The sequence below is a fragment of the Chionomys nivalis genome, chromosome 4 (genome assembly GCF_950005125.1).
Source record: "Chionomys nivalis chromosome 4, mChiNiv1.1, whole genome shotgun sequence".
Lineage (NCBI taxonomy): Eukaryota > Metazoa > Chordata > Mammalia > Rodentia > Cricetidae > Chionomys > Chionomys nivalis.
This window is the reverse complement of record NC_080089.1, coordinates 70,130,707-70,148,836: the sequence shown is the minus strand read 5'-3', so window position 1 is coordinate 70,148,836 and position 18,130 is coordinate 70,130,707. Positions and strand designations below refer to the sequence as shown.

The window sequence follows — 18,130 nt, the reverse complement described above, 5'->3', positions numbered from 1 at the left end:
CATGAGATTCAACCTCTAGCTGAGGAGCTACTAACAATTGATGGGTGATAAGGGAGAGGGTCATTTTTCTTTGTGTGTTAGGGGGCAGCATGGCCACTAGTAGGTTACTCATGTTATTGCAGGCAGCACAAAGTAGACACAGTGGGTTATTAAAAGTGAACATGAAGCTGGATGGGACATGTGCTGGTGGTTGGGCCTGGCAGGGGCAAGTTGGAGGTGAATATAAAAATGTATGCACTAAACTGTCAAGAACAACTACAAAGTATTTAATATTTTTTTAGTGGCTGGTTTTTAAAAAAACTTATTTTCTATTTTATGAGCATGAGTGTTTGGCCTGCATGTATGCCTATATATGCCTGGTGCCAGCAGGGCACTGGATCACCTGGGACTGGAGTTATGGTTGAGTGTGAGGGACCATATGGGTGCTGGGAATCAAATCCAGGTCCTCTAAAAGAGCAGCCAGTGATCTTAACTGCTGAGATATCTCTCTAGCAGCAAACATAAATAATTTTTCAAACAATCTGCCCAGTGAATGACAGATGGATAACCAGTGCACACATTTTAGCATGTATGCAGAGAATAGGTCGTAGAATTCCAACCCTGCTCTGATGAAGTGAGGGGGAAAGAAAGGGCTAACAAAGATACTAATATATGTCCCCATGAAAAATGAAAATTAAGGACCATAACAGAACTAAATTAGGAAAAATGAATAACATATAACACCTTAATTTATAAAAACTGACAGTCTGTGTTCAGAAACACAGAAGGTTAAAGCCTATGCCCGAGTCAGGGGCAGAAAAGAATAGTAAAACACATTAAGACCACTACAGTACCTGGATTACCAGCAATACTCAATACTAATCAGCCTTCAGCCTCCCAAACCCTTTTCATATAAGACAATCCACTTATAACTAATTATTCTAATCCTGTCATAAAAAGAAAAAGAAAATTCCAAGATAGCTTTTTAAAAAAACATTTTCACTGCCAGGGATCATTATCACTTGAACAAGAAAGACGACAACTCCAACTTACTGTACTGAGCTACTTAACATTTACTCCAAAGCAGGATTTGTAAACTTACTGAGGCTAATCTGACCATTACTCACATTCTGATGTTTAACAGAAAAGAGTTCTTTTCCTTAAACAGTTAGCAAGCCACACAAAAAGAAGGCAAGAAGAGCTCAAACAGTTGCTAAGACTCCCTAATGACTGATAGTTTCAAAATTTACCTCATACTCAAAATCAATTAATCATTCATTGGAACTGAAGCAGAATATAATTATGTTAGACTGACTGGTTCATGCTTAATTCCACTAAAAATCATGAATATAGGTTATAAATTAAGTCTTGAGTAAAGCTCTATATGAACTCAATCCATATTTAAAACATTTTTTAATGAAAACATTTAAATATAGGTAGAGAAAACAGTATAATGAGTTGCTAAGCACCCATTGCCTACCTCAAGCAATTATCAACTCATAACCAATCTTTTTTCAACTTCCACACACTGGCCAACTCTAATTCCTCAGTTATTTTCAAGGAAATCTTAAGACACTAAACATCACTTTTATAATATTTCAGTTTGCATTTCTAAATGATATGGGCTCCCTTTAAAAATGTAACCGCATGGCACTATAACATAACAATAAAATATAGACGGGCTAGGGAATGTAGCTCAGATGGTAGGGTGTTCACCTAGCATGCATGAAGCCCCATGTTCAACCTCCAGCACCTAACAAAAAAATAAATAAATAAAATGTAAACACTTATTATCACCAACTATCAAATAAATTTTCACATACCCATAATGATCTTTAAGTTTTTCCACTGCAAAATCCAAATAAGTTCATCAATTGTCTTGGCAAACTAAGTTCCTTTTAATTAATCTTTTCCTTTCTTTGAATTTTAGTTCGTCACACAGTTGGGGTTGGTTATTTGCTCTGTAGTTTTCCGAAGTCTGAATTGTGCGGACTTTCCCCCATGATTTCATTTGTTCCTTTATTTCCTCAATTTCTAGAAAGCAGTGTCAGTTCTGGAAGCTAGCCTGGCGAGCTTGCTCCCGAAGAGATGATCTTCCACTGAGAGTGCAATCCACCTGCTATCTCTTCCTGAGGCTGTCAGTGACTGGGGAGATGAGGGGACAGAGGAATCAGTCCCACCCCCTAATCACCTGAGGGTAAAATGGTGACATCCTAATTCTGTATTTTTTTCTTCAGTTTGTTGGCCAGCATGTCTCTAAAATTTGTATATTCCGAAGGCAAATATGAATTTGTAAAGCTGGGGTTTCAGTCTCTTGAAGATATTTTTACTGTTGTTAAGATTATCTTCAAAGTGCTTCCTGAATCACTGTATAGACCTATGGGGTGACAGAATTCTCTACACCCAGGATTTATCCAAATAAGTCTGATTCCTTTGAAGAAAACAGTATTTGGAGACACAGCTGGGATGCCAATTTTTTATCTTCATGAAATCAATTAAACAGAAGTCTTTCACTGCTGTTTCTAGTAAACTTATGTGGCTGCATATTTACAGATTTTTCAAAGTGTGAACCCCTCCTTAAGAATTTCTTTAAGAAATTCTTACAGTTCATGTTAGTGAAAGACACTAACACCTTTTTAAATCAACGACCTTTCAAATATCTTTAACGCAAAACTCCAGTTTTACGAATGAATTATCATTAGGTTTAGGATTTCCACAAAGGACTATTTAAAACAATGAGCCATCTGGAACTTAAAGTAAAAATGCATACATACCTCCATAGGGTGCAATCATTACAGCCATCAGAATGGTTAATACAGCAATATTATTTTGTTAAACAGGAAAGGTGGATTTACAAATTATGCTTTTAATCATATGCATTTACTCATAAAACTGTGCCCTCAAATATTGACAGTGTAAATCAGACCTCCCATATCTCACTCCTGGCTGCCCATTTCCATTTTGCGTTTAGAATTTGGTGTCTCTAGATCTGCTAAACCAGACAGGACTCCTCTGCCTGCTTCGCAGTTGTCAAAAGTATGTTCTTGTTACCATGCTTTTTGTTTCATCTGTTCTTTGTTGGACTAGGCCTGCCATTTTCATGGGGATTTCAGGACAGAGAGAAGGTAATAAACACTGCATTCAACCTTCTTATATTTTATCTAGTGTCCAGTTGCTTTTTAATAGAAAACACATTCTGAAAAACTTAGCAACTGTATACAATTTCTGATAGAAATAGCAATACGTACATATCATAAATCACAAAGTATATAGGAACACAGAGTACAAAGGTTCAATCTGTGTCTTAATAAAGAGTTGGCTCCAGAAACAGTACTGAAAATGTTAAACTGGTAGTAAATGCGGAAAGGGAATCAAGTGGAAGTCTTTATTTTTGTTGTTGCTGTTGTGGCTTTCCTGTTTTGAAACTTGTCTGCTCTGTTGCCCAGGCTGGTTTCTATGGAAACAAGCAATCCTGCCTCAGCCTCCCAAGTAGTTGGGTCTACTGGCAAATGTGCTGTACCTGCTTAGTAGTTTTTAATTGAGAATCAAAAATGCTAACACCAAAGCTGCATTCTGGGCTTTTGCTTCTGACACAGAAAAGTTTCCCCCTTAATAATTCTTTTTTTTTTTTTTTTTTTTTTTTTTTTTGGTTTTTCGAGACAGGGTTTCTCTGTGGTTTTGGAGCCTGTCCTGGAACTAGCTCTTGTAGACCAGGCTGGTCTCGAACTCACAGACATCCGCCTGCCTCTGCCTCCCAAGTGCTGGGATTAAAGGCGTGCGCCACCACCGCCCCTTAATAATTCTTAACAGCATTACTGACCCCTCTAAAGATGAACTCTCCTCACCAGCTGCTCTTAACTAGCATCGTCCTTGCTCTCTCAATTTGCTCCCTGACCCTTTAAATATGGAAGATGCCTATCTCCCTGTACCAGTGAAGACAGGAAGCCTATGTTCACAATGTGTTGGCTATTTTGATGCTCTGAGACCTCAGATTAGAAATACTATATGAGAACTTAAGGATTTTCCAAGGACAAGTATACACTCCTCACAGCCAACAAAAATACCAGGTTGAGAACAGCAATTGGGTCTTAAAATGCAATAGCTGCCCAAGATGGGACTTAGGAATAGAAAACTGGCTCAGTTTGGGCAAATCTTTTCTTTCACATCCCAGAAAATTCAAGTATCCAGAGAACAAAGTACTGAAGATACTGAAAAGCCAAGACTAATCTTAAAAAACTATTTTTTCCTTAAACAAATCCTTCCCTGACATGCACATTGCCTAGTGCTATGGAAATCCCTAAATTCTGAAACAGTAATGATTTGTTTATAAACTGGTGTCAAAATTTAGAAAACTACACCAAAATAAATTCCAAACAAAATTTAAGCAGCAGTAAATAAAGCACCAAATTTGTAACTACCTGGGGGTTGGTGAAAATTACCAGTTTCATGGAAAAAACAAAAGTTTCCCCCTCCAATTATTATTAAATAATTCTACTGTGAAAGTATTTTAAGGTGGGCACAGATACAGATGCCCCTGATTCCAGCACTTGGAAGGCAGAGGTGAGGGATGGTGAGTTCAAGGCCAGCTACACAGCGATACCTCTATTTCAAAACCAAAATAAATAATATTTATTATGTAATAGATCCAATCATTTATAGCTAGTCTTAATTTTAAAAAAGGAATTTGGGGCATATTATTCCATGAAGAGCACTACTTTATGTACAAAATAATTTCTTTTGTAGGTAACACTATGATATCAATTCTCTACAATAAATCTTACAAGATAGGAAAACATTAGTTCAAAATTTCAAATATATCTCCATTAGACCAGGTCTTATTTTGTGTGGGAGCACTCGGGAGATGCTATGAATTGAAGATGGAGACCATGTGCATGCTAGGCAACTAGTCTACCAGGATTGTTCAGAGCTCTTGTATGTAGCCCAGGTTGGCCTTTAACTCCCCGAATCCTACTTTAGCCTCTGCAGTACTGAGATTATAGACGTGCACTCCCATACCCAGATAAATTAGACATTAATAAGGCACATAGCACACACAACTTTGGAAGTAGAAAGAAGACTGCAGGTTTCCAGTTAGGCTCAGCTCTTCACTAAGACAAGTCCTGGAGACTGACTACAGTGAAAAGCAGTGCTGCTGAGTGATTTTTAACTGTGTGTGTGTGAGACAGTGATACCCAATAGGACTGCTCATTGTGGCTCTTCCCTGTGAGCAAGGATGCCTGCACTCGCAGGAGGACACTGTTCTGCTGAGCAGTCTTTCACTCAGTAGGCAACTGCCTCTGACAGTTCTCTGAGTTCAAAGAGAGGACAGACTCGTCAAATTGATTTCATCAAGTCTATTTATTAATGCATTTCAAGTTTCAAAAAACCTTACATCTTTGCACAATACTTTATTTTTTGCAGGTTTTAGTAAAAATTTCCAAAGTGAACAAAAAAAAAAGATACTGTATAAAACACAGTGGACATTAAACTGACAGTAGTATTAGATCTCACTGGTCCTGATCCTTTCATTTTTTTTACCACATCTTAATTTGCAGTGGAAACAGTTCAGTGCATGTATCTCTTCAGAAAACATTTAACTTAGACTCAAAATAAAACAAGGCAGTGTACAACTGCCAAAATCCTACCACAGGATAACATTACAAGCAAAAAATGTACATGTTCCAAAGTCTACCACACTCAAGAAGTTACTAAGAACTCTTGCAGAATAAAAGTCACCATTTTAGAAATGCAAACCCACTTCCAACCTTTGCACAGTCCAAAAACAAAGGCATTTGAATGATTTAAAGCAGTGTCATACACAGCTACCTACTTGTTGGGTTAGAATTATTTATAGTCTATCTGGGTTTCATGTACAAAATTTGTCTCTAAATCATGTACAAAAAGCTGTTTTGAAAAAAGTCACCACGTACTGTACAAGTTTACAAGGAGAGATCCCATTGTTTCTCTAGCGTTTTTGGCCTTGCTGGCTCGCGTCACATTATGAGTGATTGTGTAAACCTTAGACTCTTAAGAAAAAAGAATAAGAAAAAAGAAAAGAAAGCCAAACACAGTAATCTTGTCAACCTTCCCTAAATTTGCCTCCTATGTAAAGCCAGGAAAATCACTGCTGTTGACTTCTAATTTAAGTGATGTAGCTGGAAAACAGAAGCAATGAATATGTCACAAGCTTACAGTTTTTAATGCCCCCTCCATTTTCTGCATAGCGATAAGCCTGTTAATACATTAAATGCTTTTGCTTTCTCTTTCTTTAAAAATGCCAATTATTTATATCTGCTTTAAAAAGAAGTTTGTAATGGGACACTGTGCTGTCTACCTTTATTGTTGCTAAAATGGCTTACGGGTTGGAAAAACAATGTCAGAAGGCCTACCTACAATTTCAACTACCTGCCAAGCAAATTACTAATTTCTAGTGGTTACCAATGATCAGTGATGGTGTGCTGAAGAATGGTCCAAATATTTCAATGAAGACACTGATTTTCTTTTTCATATCAGATAAAAACAGAATTGGCAAACTTTAAGTATATGGAATACACAAAAGAATAAGCAGGCCACAAATGAAAATAATTATTTCTGACATAATTCCTACCAAGGCATCAAGGCATGAATAAAATTTCACCTAACAATTTAAAAAGGGAATTGAATTAGGAAGTGTAAAATACTAAGCAGAAACCAAACATTTACATAAAGAACTGACTCTGAAGCCAAATGCTGTTGCTGTCCAGTTCGCACTCCGATCAGCTGTGTTCTTCAGCACAGTCTTTCCTGCTCACAACAGCCATGCGACAAGACAAAAAGATCTATGTAAGAACCAACTCCATGGTAAGAAAAGGGAAAATGATTCTATTTCAAAACTGCCTATGTGAAGCATTACAGAATCCTGGACCACTGAACACCACCATTCTCTGTTATCCTGAGTATGTCAATTAAACAGTAATTTTTCATTAAGAGCGGGAAAAATTTATAATACAAAGAAACATCATATTGCAATTTGTTTACAATTGCACAGAGAAGTACAGTGTACGTAAGAAATACATGTCTGCATATAACAAGGTATGTACATTGGCAAGTGATATATCCAATGTTGAGGTGGTCGAGCCTCCCAGCCTTGATTGGCAGTTGAAAAAAATATATTTCAATTTGTGATAAAAGTTCATCGAGAGCCAAGTCTGTCTGCAATGAAGAAAATGCAGCAACGAAGAACAGGGAACACGGGGCACATAATAATATTCTAAGATTTTGTGCCATTAGGTTAAAAATATCTGTCCATAAGAAAATTGGGTTCCTTTTCCATCCACCCCCCCAAAATTGGAATTTTCAGGCTTTAAATTTTAAGTAATTCCACCTGGTCTGAGGACATGATCTCTTGCCATTTTTTCTTCAACTATGAACTGTGAGGGTTTCGTCTGGAGATGATGACTTAACAGGTTTCTCTTTGGAGTGAAGTTTTCCCACTGTAGGCACTAGGAAGAACCAAGGCAAAAGCTGCAGTTAGCGTCGCATGTGTCCCATTTGATAACTCTCCCGGGGCCTCTGACGCGGGGGCTGCTGAATGGGTTGCGGCGGTCTCCTCCTCTTTAAAGTGCCTGTAACGAAAGCAAAACAGTTTATTGTTCATCACCTCCTAAAAGCAAGAAAAATTATTCTTTGTGACTGATCAGCAGATGTATGTGCCCTGTAACACAGTTTTCAATTTTCTGGTGGCCATAATAAAAAAGTAATAATACTAAATAATTTGAATACTTATTTCATTTAGGCCAATTCAAGTTAAAAACACCAACTTTAACATGTATTCAATATAAAAATTACTGTAACGTTACACCATTTCATGTTGACTTTAAATCTGATCCGTATTTAATGTTTAACAGTCTTAAGAATTAGACTGATTAGTCTAAATTAACAGGTTTGAGGGCAGAATCTATGACTTGAACTCTGACAAGAGAAGACACTTGAGGCTGGTCTGCACAGCAGGATGGCAACTAACTCATCCAGTCTGTTGTGAGGACGTGACATATTCCTGTATGTGCTTAGCACTTTTTATGAAGGTTTAACAAATGACAATCAGTTTTCAGAGGTGTTAATACACAAATCAAATATCTGTTCCACTGAAGGAGAACGTCATGGTAACTGTGCCTAAAAGCGCCCTGTAGTTCTTGGAAATGTGTTAAAACATCCTCTCACCCCCACCACAACTTTTGGGCTCTCTTGTCCCAACACAGGAGCAGAGGGAAAATACAAAGTAGAGGAAACTACTTTATGTAGGGATTATAGTTGACTTGACAAGGTTCTCCTAGGAAAGGGGAGATGCTAGCACCCAACCCTGGCTTCCCTGCCGCTGCCTCAGGTAATGTCTTCCCCACACCTATGATGATTAGCCATTACACTCTGAAGAGGGGAAGGGAGGTACTGTTAAGCCTGACTAATGTGTAACACAAAGAAGCTGATTCCTCTTGTCTTCTTCAAATGCCCAGACTTGATTTATCCTAGTGGTGGTATCCTCCCAAGGGAAAGGATAGGGACTACTTGATAGGTCCTTAACATTTAAAGCTACTACACCAAGACTCGCCCACATAAAGATTTGCACTTCTCAGTAGGCCTCATTTAGGAGGAAAATGTGCTTCTGTGCCAGAAACTATTTCAAGAACACAGACATTACAAATAGTATCAGAGCCATTAACTATTCAGAGGAAAGACCAACAATTTAAAAGCAGTTTAACTACCACAACAAAAACAAGGTATGGTGACAGACTGAGACAAACGGGGTGGGGGAGTCTACTCAAAAATCAAAATGGTATTCTAAATGTTTCTTGACACACGATAAATCAGCATTACACTGGTAGTCAGTGACTACTAGATTGGACTGACGAACAAAAATACAACCAGTGAACATTTATCAGGGAATTTGTCAACAATAGAGCCCATAAACTCAGTTACTAAAGCCTTATGGGTGTTGCATCCTTCATCCTCCCTGCCCGAAAGCTCTGGCTCTGCTCACAGCAGCACCCATTGCTCAGCACCTTACCTGGAAGTGGTTTAGGAGGAGGCAACTTTGGATTACTACTTGGAGTGTGAACACTGCAAATCTTGATAAATCCAGCCATTAACATGATCAGGGCAATTCCCATAAGAAGGACTGCCCACCAATGAGCCTGGACAGGAACAGAATTAAACTGTTTTAAGACAACAGATACTAACAACTACCATATGTAGTGTTTACAGCTTCTAAACGCTGAATATCCACATTGGCATTAATACAGATTATTGTAACACTTATGCAATTACTACTCATTATTTCTAGAAAAACAACATTCAAAATGCCTCTATCATCTGAGACTTTACATTACTTATTACCTCTGTAGTGTGTTTATTCAGATCCTAAAACAAAAATACATGCTGTGCCAAAACACCCCCCAGCCACTTTTTATGCATATATAAGCTCTCACATTAGAACAACTTTTGTTTTACTTTGAACGACTCCCTGCAAACACCTTTCAGAAATCTGACCCAGAGTCAGCTGCATGCACCACATTACGCTCCTGAGCATGTTAGCATGAAAGGCCCATAACAAGGAGCTCAACTGGCACTCAATGGGCTTGCCTTGCCACCAAGATGAGGACCTAGGTTCAGATCCTTAGAACTCACGTAAAACGCCAGGAGTGAAAGCAAATACCTGAGGAGCAGAGACAAGTGGATCTCTGGGGCTTGCTGACCAGCCAGTTTAGCCAACCAGAAAGCTACAGGTTCAGTGAGAGACCCTACACCAACAACAAAATAGGTGGAAAGCAACATCCAGTATCAAATTCTGCCTCACACATGCATGTGCACATGCAATCCCCAAAGCAGACCACTGACAGAGACAGACACACATAGACAGACAATCTTTCTCTCTCCCTCCCTCCCTCCCTCCTCTCTCTCTCTCTCCTATGATATAAGAGTATTTTCTTAGTCAGGCCATGGTCATCACAAACCCATGCAAGTTTTGCCATCTGTTCCTCTCTGTTGTCCTTCAGTCTGGACGGGTCCCACAGATCCCCTCTGACCTTTAAGACTTTGAACCTTTTGGGACTAGAGAGATGGCCCAGTGGGTAAGAGAACTTGCTGCACTTACAAAGGATCTTGATTTGATTCCCAGCACCTACATGACAGTTCACAATGATCTGTAAATCCAGCAACAGAGGATCCTATGCTCTCTTCCAGCCTCCACAGAGAAAAAAGATGCATGTGATGTGTGCACGCATGCGCGCGCACACACACAGGCAAATTACCCCCCACACACACACACACAAAATAAATAAGATACTTTTGAAATCTTCAGAGCAGGTGTTAATTACAGGATGGTAACAAATTTTGAATTCCCTAGTGTTTCTTATGATCAGATTCAGGTCATGCATCTGTTAGGAGTATCGCAGAAGGGATGTTGTACGCTTTTATCATATCCTGTCAGGCTAGACATGACTCTGATTTCACTACTATGATGCTAACCTTGATTACCTGATTGAGATACTATCCACCAGTTATTATTCAATGAGATTATTTTCCCTTGTGAAATCAATGAGCATTTTGTAGAGATGTAATTTGGAACTATGCAACCATTCCATTCTTCACCAACAATTATTGATTTAATTAACTTGTTCTGTTGTTACCATGGAGTTTTTGAGACCTTCCCCATCTCATTCTTTAAGCACTTATTTTCTCATGCAACAAAAACTTCCAGGTTTATCTTGTTTTTTGTTTTTGTTTTAAATACCTGAGTCCTGGACCATCATGTCTCTGTTGAACCCTGGTTCTCCTCCTAGAAGACTCCTCTTCACCCCACGTGTACACTGACATGACACTTACCTTCTACACAGGATAGAGACCTCTTACTGTACTTTCACTCTTTCACCTACTCTGTAGACACTACTCATTTCACCTGAACACTAACACAGCACTCACCTTCCACATGGAATAGAGGACATTCACAGTATTTGGGATATGTCGTCCCATACCATGCTCTTCCCCACACCCTCCTAATCAGGTAAGGCTCTATTAGCCAGGCATGTCTTTGGTACTGCAGCTCTCCATAGCTGACGTGGATTCCAACCTTGCTTAGACTCACCCAATGACTTTAGGAACAAACTCTTCAAGAAAAGAAACTACATGATGGAAAGAATGGATTCCAGAAAGTTGTTCCCTGACCTCCATTTATACTTACACACAAAAACAAACACATACACACACACACATTTTCTTTAAATGCAAAGGTAGTAGAGAGATAGCTCAGTGGTTAAAAGCACTGGCTGCTCTTCCAGGATCTAGATTCAATTCCCACTATCAACATGGAAGTTCACAACCATCTGTAATTCCAGTGTCAGGGGATCTGACACTGTCTTTTGGCTCCTGCAGGTAGCAGGCACACACATGGTACACAGGTATACAAGTAGGCAGAACAATCAAACACATAAGATATAAAAATAAAAAATAATGAAAGGCGATGTGATGGCACAATGTCTAGGATCTTAGCAATTGAGAAATGAATACAAAAGGATCAGTGGTTCATTCAGGATTAGCTTCAGCTAATACTAACTGAGGCTGGTCTGGGTCAAATGAGATCCTGTCTCAATCCTTTCGCCACTTCCACCCCAAAAACATGAAAGAAAAGGAAACAAAAAAGGGAACCAGGCCCTGGCCCTGGTTGCCCCTGGAGAGGTGAGTGTCTGGGGTCGCAGCTGGAGGGCCCAGCTCTCTAGACGCTAGCCCCCCAGGCACATTCCACTGGAGCTTTGGCCCTAACTGCACCCAGAGAAGATTCCCCAGAACTGCATCAACGACTACCTTTATCAGCCCTGCCTACACCTGGAGGAAGAGTGACCACCTAAGCCACAGGCCCCACCTGCATCAACTGGAGAAAGACAGACCCCCCCCCCATGAAGCACAGGCCCCACATGCATCCCTTGGTAGGCACCAGTGCAAGTATATTCAACAACCTAAAGAGCAATATGGCAACATTTGAACCTAATAGTCCTACAAAAGGAAAACCTGAACATCCTAACCCAGAAGAAGCAGAAGAAAATGTCCTTAAATTTAACTTTCTGAAGATGATAGAGACCCTTAAAGAGGAATTAAAAATTCTCTTAAAGAAATGGAGGAAAAGACGAATAAAAAAAATGGAAGAAATCAATTAATCTCTGAAAGAAAGCCAAGAAAACCAAGAAAAAAACAAACAGGTAAACAGTTCAAATAGTTCAAGACTTAAAAATTGAAATAGAGTCGATAAAGAAAACACAAAATGGCCAGGCTAAATATGGCTTAAAAACCAGGTTTTTTTCCTTCAAGTTATGTATGGCAATTATTGTGTTGTTATATGATCTATGGGTAAAATGAAAGTCTAAAAGACCAAACATCAGTTTTTGTTGTTTTCCAACTGCTCCAGATAAGCAGATATGTGTTCTACTGGATGTGCATTTGGAGACTTGCAGCCTACAATGTACTCTCTAAACTACTGCTTCTATCCTGCCTTAGATTGTCCATTTTCTAAAATGTTCTTTTTATTTGCTATAGAAACAATTTTCAGAGTTCCTTTCTTTTTTGTTCTCAGGATGACATCATCCTTGTTTCAGAAGTTTTCTATGGATTCCTATGTTTTTTCTATTTTACTGTCAAGAAACAGACTTGCTGTTATTAGGAGGCAGGGTATAGGACTCCTGTCAGTCTGTCCAAATTGGTCCAGAGCCAATTTTGAGCAATGTTTGAAGCTCAGTATTCCTGGAGCCCAGTTGGTAAATACCAGTAGAACCCTTAGTTACTCTAACAGCTACTGTATACTTCTGAGTTCCTACTGGGAGCAGTGACTCCTGTAATAATGTGACCAATTCTTAAGCTCAGAGGACAATGGCCATCTTACTCCACTCAAGCTAAGGCCTAGTACTGACACAGCAGCTACTTCCACCTTTGTGTTCCTCTCATTTTTCTTAAAACCTAGCCTCTAGACTTCTGTGCTCCAAATACATTCCATGTAACTATCAGTGCTACTGCTCAAGCAAGGGGTTTGATTATGTCTCCTTTCCCAACAAAAGTCTGCTGGATGGTCTAGGGAGTGGGAGAAAGGGACACAAACATGAAACCTGAGTGTAGAATAGAGCCACACAGCTCTACTTAGTTCTCTTACAGTATATATACAATACAGGTAGTTTCTAAAGAACACACAGGAAATTCATCCTAGGCAGACAAGCTTCAGAGCACAAAGCTGGCCTGCTTTTAAACAGAGCACTTTATCAATGAAAAGAACTCACCAAGCTTTACAAAAGACTTTTCAAACTGTTTCAGTGTTGAAGGCTCTTGTACATGTGTGGCTTTTCCATGTACTTCCCTCTCCATGAAACATTTCTAATGTCTGTTTCTGCTAGCTCTTAAGAATGTAGTTCTAGTGTCACCTTCTTAAAGAGGACTTCCCAATGGCTGGGGATGGGGCGGAGTGGTAGAGAATTTGTCCAAAGTAGCTGAGACCCTGGGGTCACTTGCTTGCCAGCATCACCAAAATACAAACAAACAACAAAAACCAAACCAATAACAACAAAAAAATCTTTTTAAGATTTCTCCAATATAGTCTGCTGTTTTCTATGAAAAGGACACACAGAATTGAAGTACACTTCTATATCTGTCTTCCATGTCCCAAACTAAACTGAGTTCCTGTACCTAAGAAACCACTTGTTGGGATAGTTATTACAGTGACTCACCATTTTATCCCACTATGGCCCATGTACCTTTTTCTAGTTTGTCTAACACTGACAACGTGGACAGAGATCCATTACCAGAGTCACAACCCAGAGATATTTTGGTGCTAGTAACACTCCTTCTTCAGACAACATTCTACAGTGGAGCAACACAAATACCATAACACTGGAATAAGTAAAGTCTGGAAATAACTGTGGTTGAAACTTGGCTTAAGGGCTAGAAAGATGGCTCAATGATCCAGAGGATCCAAGTTCAATTCTCAGCTTCCCCATGACAGTTCACAACCATCTGCAACTCTAATTCCAAGAAATCTAATGCACTCTTCCAGTCTCCATGGGCATACAGACACTTCAGGCCAATTCCAAGAGCTTTGACTTACTTGGTCTAGGCCCTGTGGTTGCTCTTCGACAATGTTCATCAAGTAAAGTCTAAGGACATCCTAGTTTTGCAATCCTTCCATGAGTAAATATTCCTACGGTTGTTTCGAAAACAAAGCTAAAATGATGTATGAATTCCAGGACTTCTCCCAATTTCACCAGCCTCCAGTTTTCTCAGAGGCATAGATAATCAAGCTGTGATTCACTTGGGAACCACTGTCCTAAATCTTCCACTCAAAAAGAATACCAGATACTTAGTATTTAAACTCATAAAGTTAGAACAAATCATGAGGGTAGAAACTGATTAAAAAGTGAGAAAGTACATTTTGGAGGTTGAGGTAGGATTGGGGCTAGTTTGAGCTCAGCTTGGGTTACATAGCAAGTACCAGGTTTAGGGCTATGATACAAGGCTTGTCTCAAAAAATTGAGGGGTGTGTACTTGGAGTCCAACTACTCAGAGGCTAAGAGTAGAGGGACCCCCTTGAGCCCAGGGGTTAAAGACCTAGATAGTAAGAAGGGGTATAAGGAACGTTAATTCTTATCAAAACAAAAACTGAAACACAAACTTTTGTCAAACTTAGTCACAATATATCAAGGGATGAAAAAAGGAGGCACATACTGATAAAAAAAAAAAAAAGGTAAAAGATGGTTCTCTGCAATATGAAACCTAGCCAAAAGATGAAAAGAGAAACAAGACCATATCAACTATAGGGGAAACTGGAAAAGAATTACTAATGCCCTTAACCCACTTAAAGAACAACTGATAACACCCAGGATCTCAATATATTTAATGGCGAGTGCTCTCAGTCTTCTCAACAACTACATGACGCCTGCTAAAGCCATGGAGTGTTTATTACTGACTCCAAGCTAAACAAATCCAGTAAAGCTATGGAGCATACTGTGGAAAAGCTTAAACATGGCTGTCAAAACAACTCTCCATAAGGAAACAACAGTAACAATAATGGCAAAAAGAAGTGTTAAGGTTCTTCCTACTCTACAGAATTTCAGGAGAAGAAAGGGGGACAAAAGCACACCAAGAAGACAAAAGGATACCAGGTAGCACTGGAAACAAAACAGTGAAGGGATCCCTTCACTTCTTACAGTCTCTTAAAGCAGAACACCCTAACAGGATACATTACCAAACAAAAAAATTGCCCTGATTGGTAAGACGCCAAGACACAAACTATCATTACTACAAAACAAACCTTTTTATGCAAGAAAAGTCTGCACAAAATCAAATGAGACAAACAATGTAAAACATCTCAGCATTTACTGTCTTACTTCTTGGCCTGGCAATGCTCACCAAAGCATCCAAAATCTGCTCTCCAGGCACTGAGGATGGTGCTAAGGATGTTATACAATCATATATATATATATTGCTGGCATTATAAAATAAAAGATACCCGTTACACTCACTCATGTACAGCAAACCTGTATAAATTCAGAATTGTCTGATTAATCTATTCCAGAATATAAGATAAGAACATTCTCAGTGCTAATTCACAGAAAGGGATCTTTCATTAAATCTACTTTTAAAAAAAAGTAATAACCCTTGGAAAAGGGCGAGTCTGAGTTCTAAGTCAATTTGCAAAGCAAACTACTCCATTTTGGGCATAGCACATTCTTAAACATACTACTTGCAAGTATGTGTCCGACACAAATCACTTGAAAAGCATGAACATTTAGGTTAATCTCAGCAATCCTTTAAGAAAATTGCAGCTGGTGCTGGAGGGATGGCTCAGCAGTTAAGAGCACTGGTTGCTCTTCCAGAGGTCCTGAGTTCAATTCCCAGCATCCACATGGTGGCTTATAGCCACCGATGCCCTCTTCTGATGTACATGCAGACAAAACACTCATATACATACAGTACATAAATTCATGTATTTCTCCCCTCCTGATGTACATATAAATGTACATGCAGACAAAACACTCATATATATAAAGTACATAAATAAATACATGTATATGAGTGTACCTGTTACACTGAAACAGGGGAGAAATACATAAATCAAGTAGCACTTTCCCAAAAGCCCAGTGAAAACACTAATGTAAGTACCACCAGAAGTCACCTGCAAGAGACAATGTAAGCAGCAGAGGGAAGCAGAGTGACTCCTAGAACATATAACAGAGCTTTAAATGATATTCAGGTGGAGAACCCAATCACTGCAAAAGGAAATAAGAACCAGAGTTACTATACATACAGTAACTCTAATATAAATAGGCAAGTGTTCTTCCTTCAACATTGGTGACCACTGCCCAAGTAAAATTAAGCCCAAACATTTTAAGTTAAGGTTTTTATGAATGAAGACTATACTTACTACAATCCACTCCGCAATATTTTCATAGAGCTGTGGACTAAAAATTGCTTTTTTCAGCCTAGCTAGAGGACCATCAGCATCTACTAATCTGCACCGCATGAAAACATCACAGTAGCCTCTGAAGTCATTACATGGAGAGCCCGGCTGCAGAGTGATAGTCCGACCACTGAACTGCTTGCTCCACTGCAAAGACCCTGTACTGGCACAAGTTGAAGGAGCCACTAGAAAAAGAAGTTCCAAGCACAAAGGTCAGAACACCTGGCGGGACAATCTTGGAAAGCAAAAAGAAAGACAGAACTACCTAAATTCATTTCCATATTACACAGACCTATATAAGTTTGTCAGAGTAACATCATTAATTACCTTAAATGTCAAATATAAACAAACATTAAATCTTGATTTAATGCCCACAATGGCTTTAAAACCATGGAGCTTTGTTTATATAAATTATTACCTGAAGCTAAAAAGATTTGGTTAATACATCATTTAACATTATAAGGACTATAATACAATGCTACATTTAAATTTTTCTCAAGAGAACCAATTTAGCTAGAAAGTATCTGTCCAAATTGTGTATCAGTTTAATAAGGGAAACTTAAAGACAGGGATCTTCTCTGTCCTACCCTACCCCACCCGTGCCACCACACTCAAGGCAGTTCACCTAACGCTCCTCTGCATGTTTTAAAGGAACCCTCTTTCCCTTTAAGGCTCTGCTAAGGTGTTTCTGATATTGCTGTTTCTTTCTTGTGCTCACTTAAAGGCTCAATCATGATCTTGAGGTCCTTACTCCTAATAAACCTCATTCCCAAAGGATGAAAAACAACTTAATGGCAAATAACAGATTTTGAAAGTAGACTTTACGCTGAGGTATTGAAAAGCCTTACTTTTCTTCATGCAGCAAACATGGCATAACTCTTTATCATCTTTGCCATCAGAGCTGGCACAGGTGCACTCTTCCAAGTCGTACTTCTCACAGATAGAACCTGCACATTGCTGGGGGAAATGCAAATTTTATTTAATATCTGTGGAGTCAAAACTACTATCCATAGTAACAGGTAGGTATAAGCTTCAGATGTCAAATAATAAAGTGGGTATATTTAATATAATAAACAACAGGGCTAGAGATGAGTCTCGCTGGCAAGCAACTGCAGGCGCATACAAGGTCCTGGGTCTGATCCCAGGCACCACAAAACAAAAACAGAGATGACTATCAGAACCAATAATATCACATAAATATACCTGAGACTAAATGAAAGTAAGCTGTGCAACCTTTAAATAAATTAAAGAAAAGAAAAAAAACTAAACAAAAGTAGAGAAAGAGGCCATTCCACATTTGTGTTAGTTATTGTGACTCCTCTACAAGCAGAAAAAAAATAAGTTTTCTTTATGCAGAAAAAGTAACATTTAGCCACGGAAGCTCAAAAGATTTTACACTCAGAGAAAATGACCAGATGAGCTCTTTTATTCAGGCTCCTGAAATATTAATTTACACAACTTAAAAGCAGTGCAGATAACACCACATGCCTAGTTGTACTCTTGTGAATACCAAAGACATATGGTTGCAAAGATGAAAGGTGAGTCAGGAACTAACTGTATGCCACCAGGCAATTGTCACATTATACATTCATGGATTTGTGGGGAACAGATAGGTATATTATTGAATGGGAGCCCCAAAGTAGTTACCTTATGGAGCTTTCAGTGTCAACTATTATTCTGAAAAAGGAG

General features: G+C 38.9%; 1 protein-coding gene across 1 annotated transcript in view; it reads right to left on the bottom strand.

Moving 5' to 3' along the window:
- Window positions 1-5,322: 5,322 nt before the first annotated feature.
- Adam10 (ADAM metallopeptidase domain 10) overlaps window positions 5,323-18,130 on the bottom strand; it is a 103,824-nt gene continuing 91,016 nt past the window's right edge. Inside the window, exons 13-16 of the mRNA XM_057767257.1 lie at window positions 17,290-17,398; window positions 16,406-16,626; window positions 9,020-9,146; window positions 5,323-7,583 (exon numbers count right to left, since the gene is read on the bottom strand). Coding sequence (XP_057623240.1) covers window positions 7,489-7,583; window positions 9,020-9,146; window positions 16,406-16,626; window positions 17,290-17,398 — 552 coding nt within the window. The 3' untranslated portion in view covers window positions 5,323-7,488. The remainder of the gene's footprint in view (window positions 7,584-9,019; window positions 9,147-16,405; window positions 16,627-17,289; window positions 17,399-18,130) is intronic.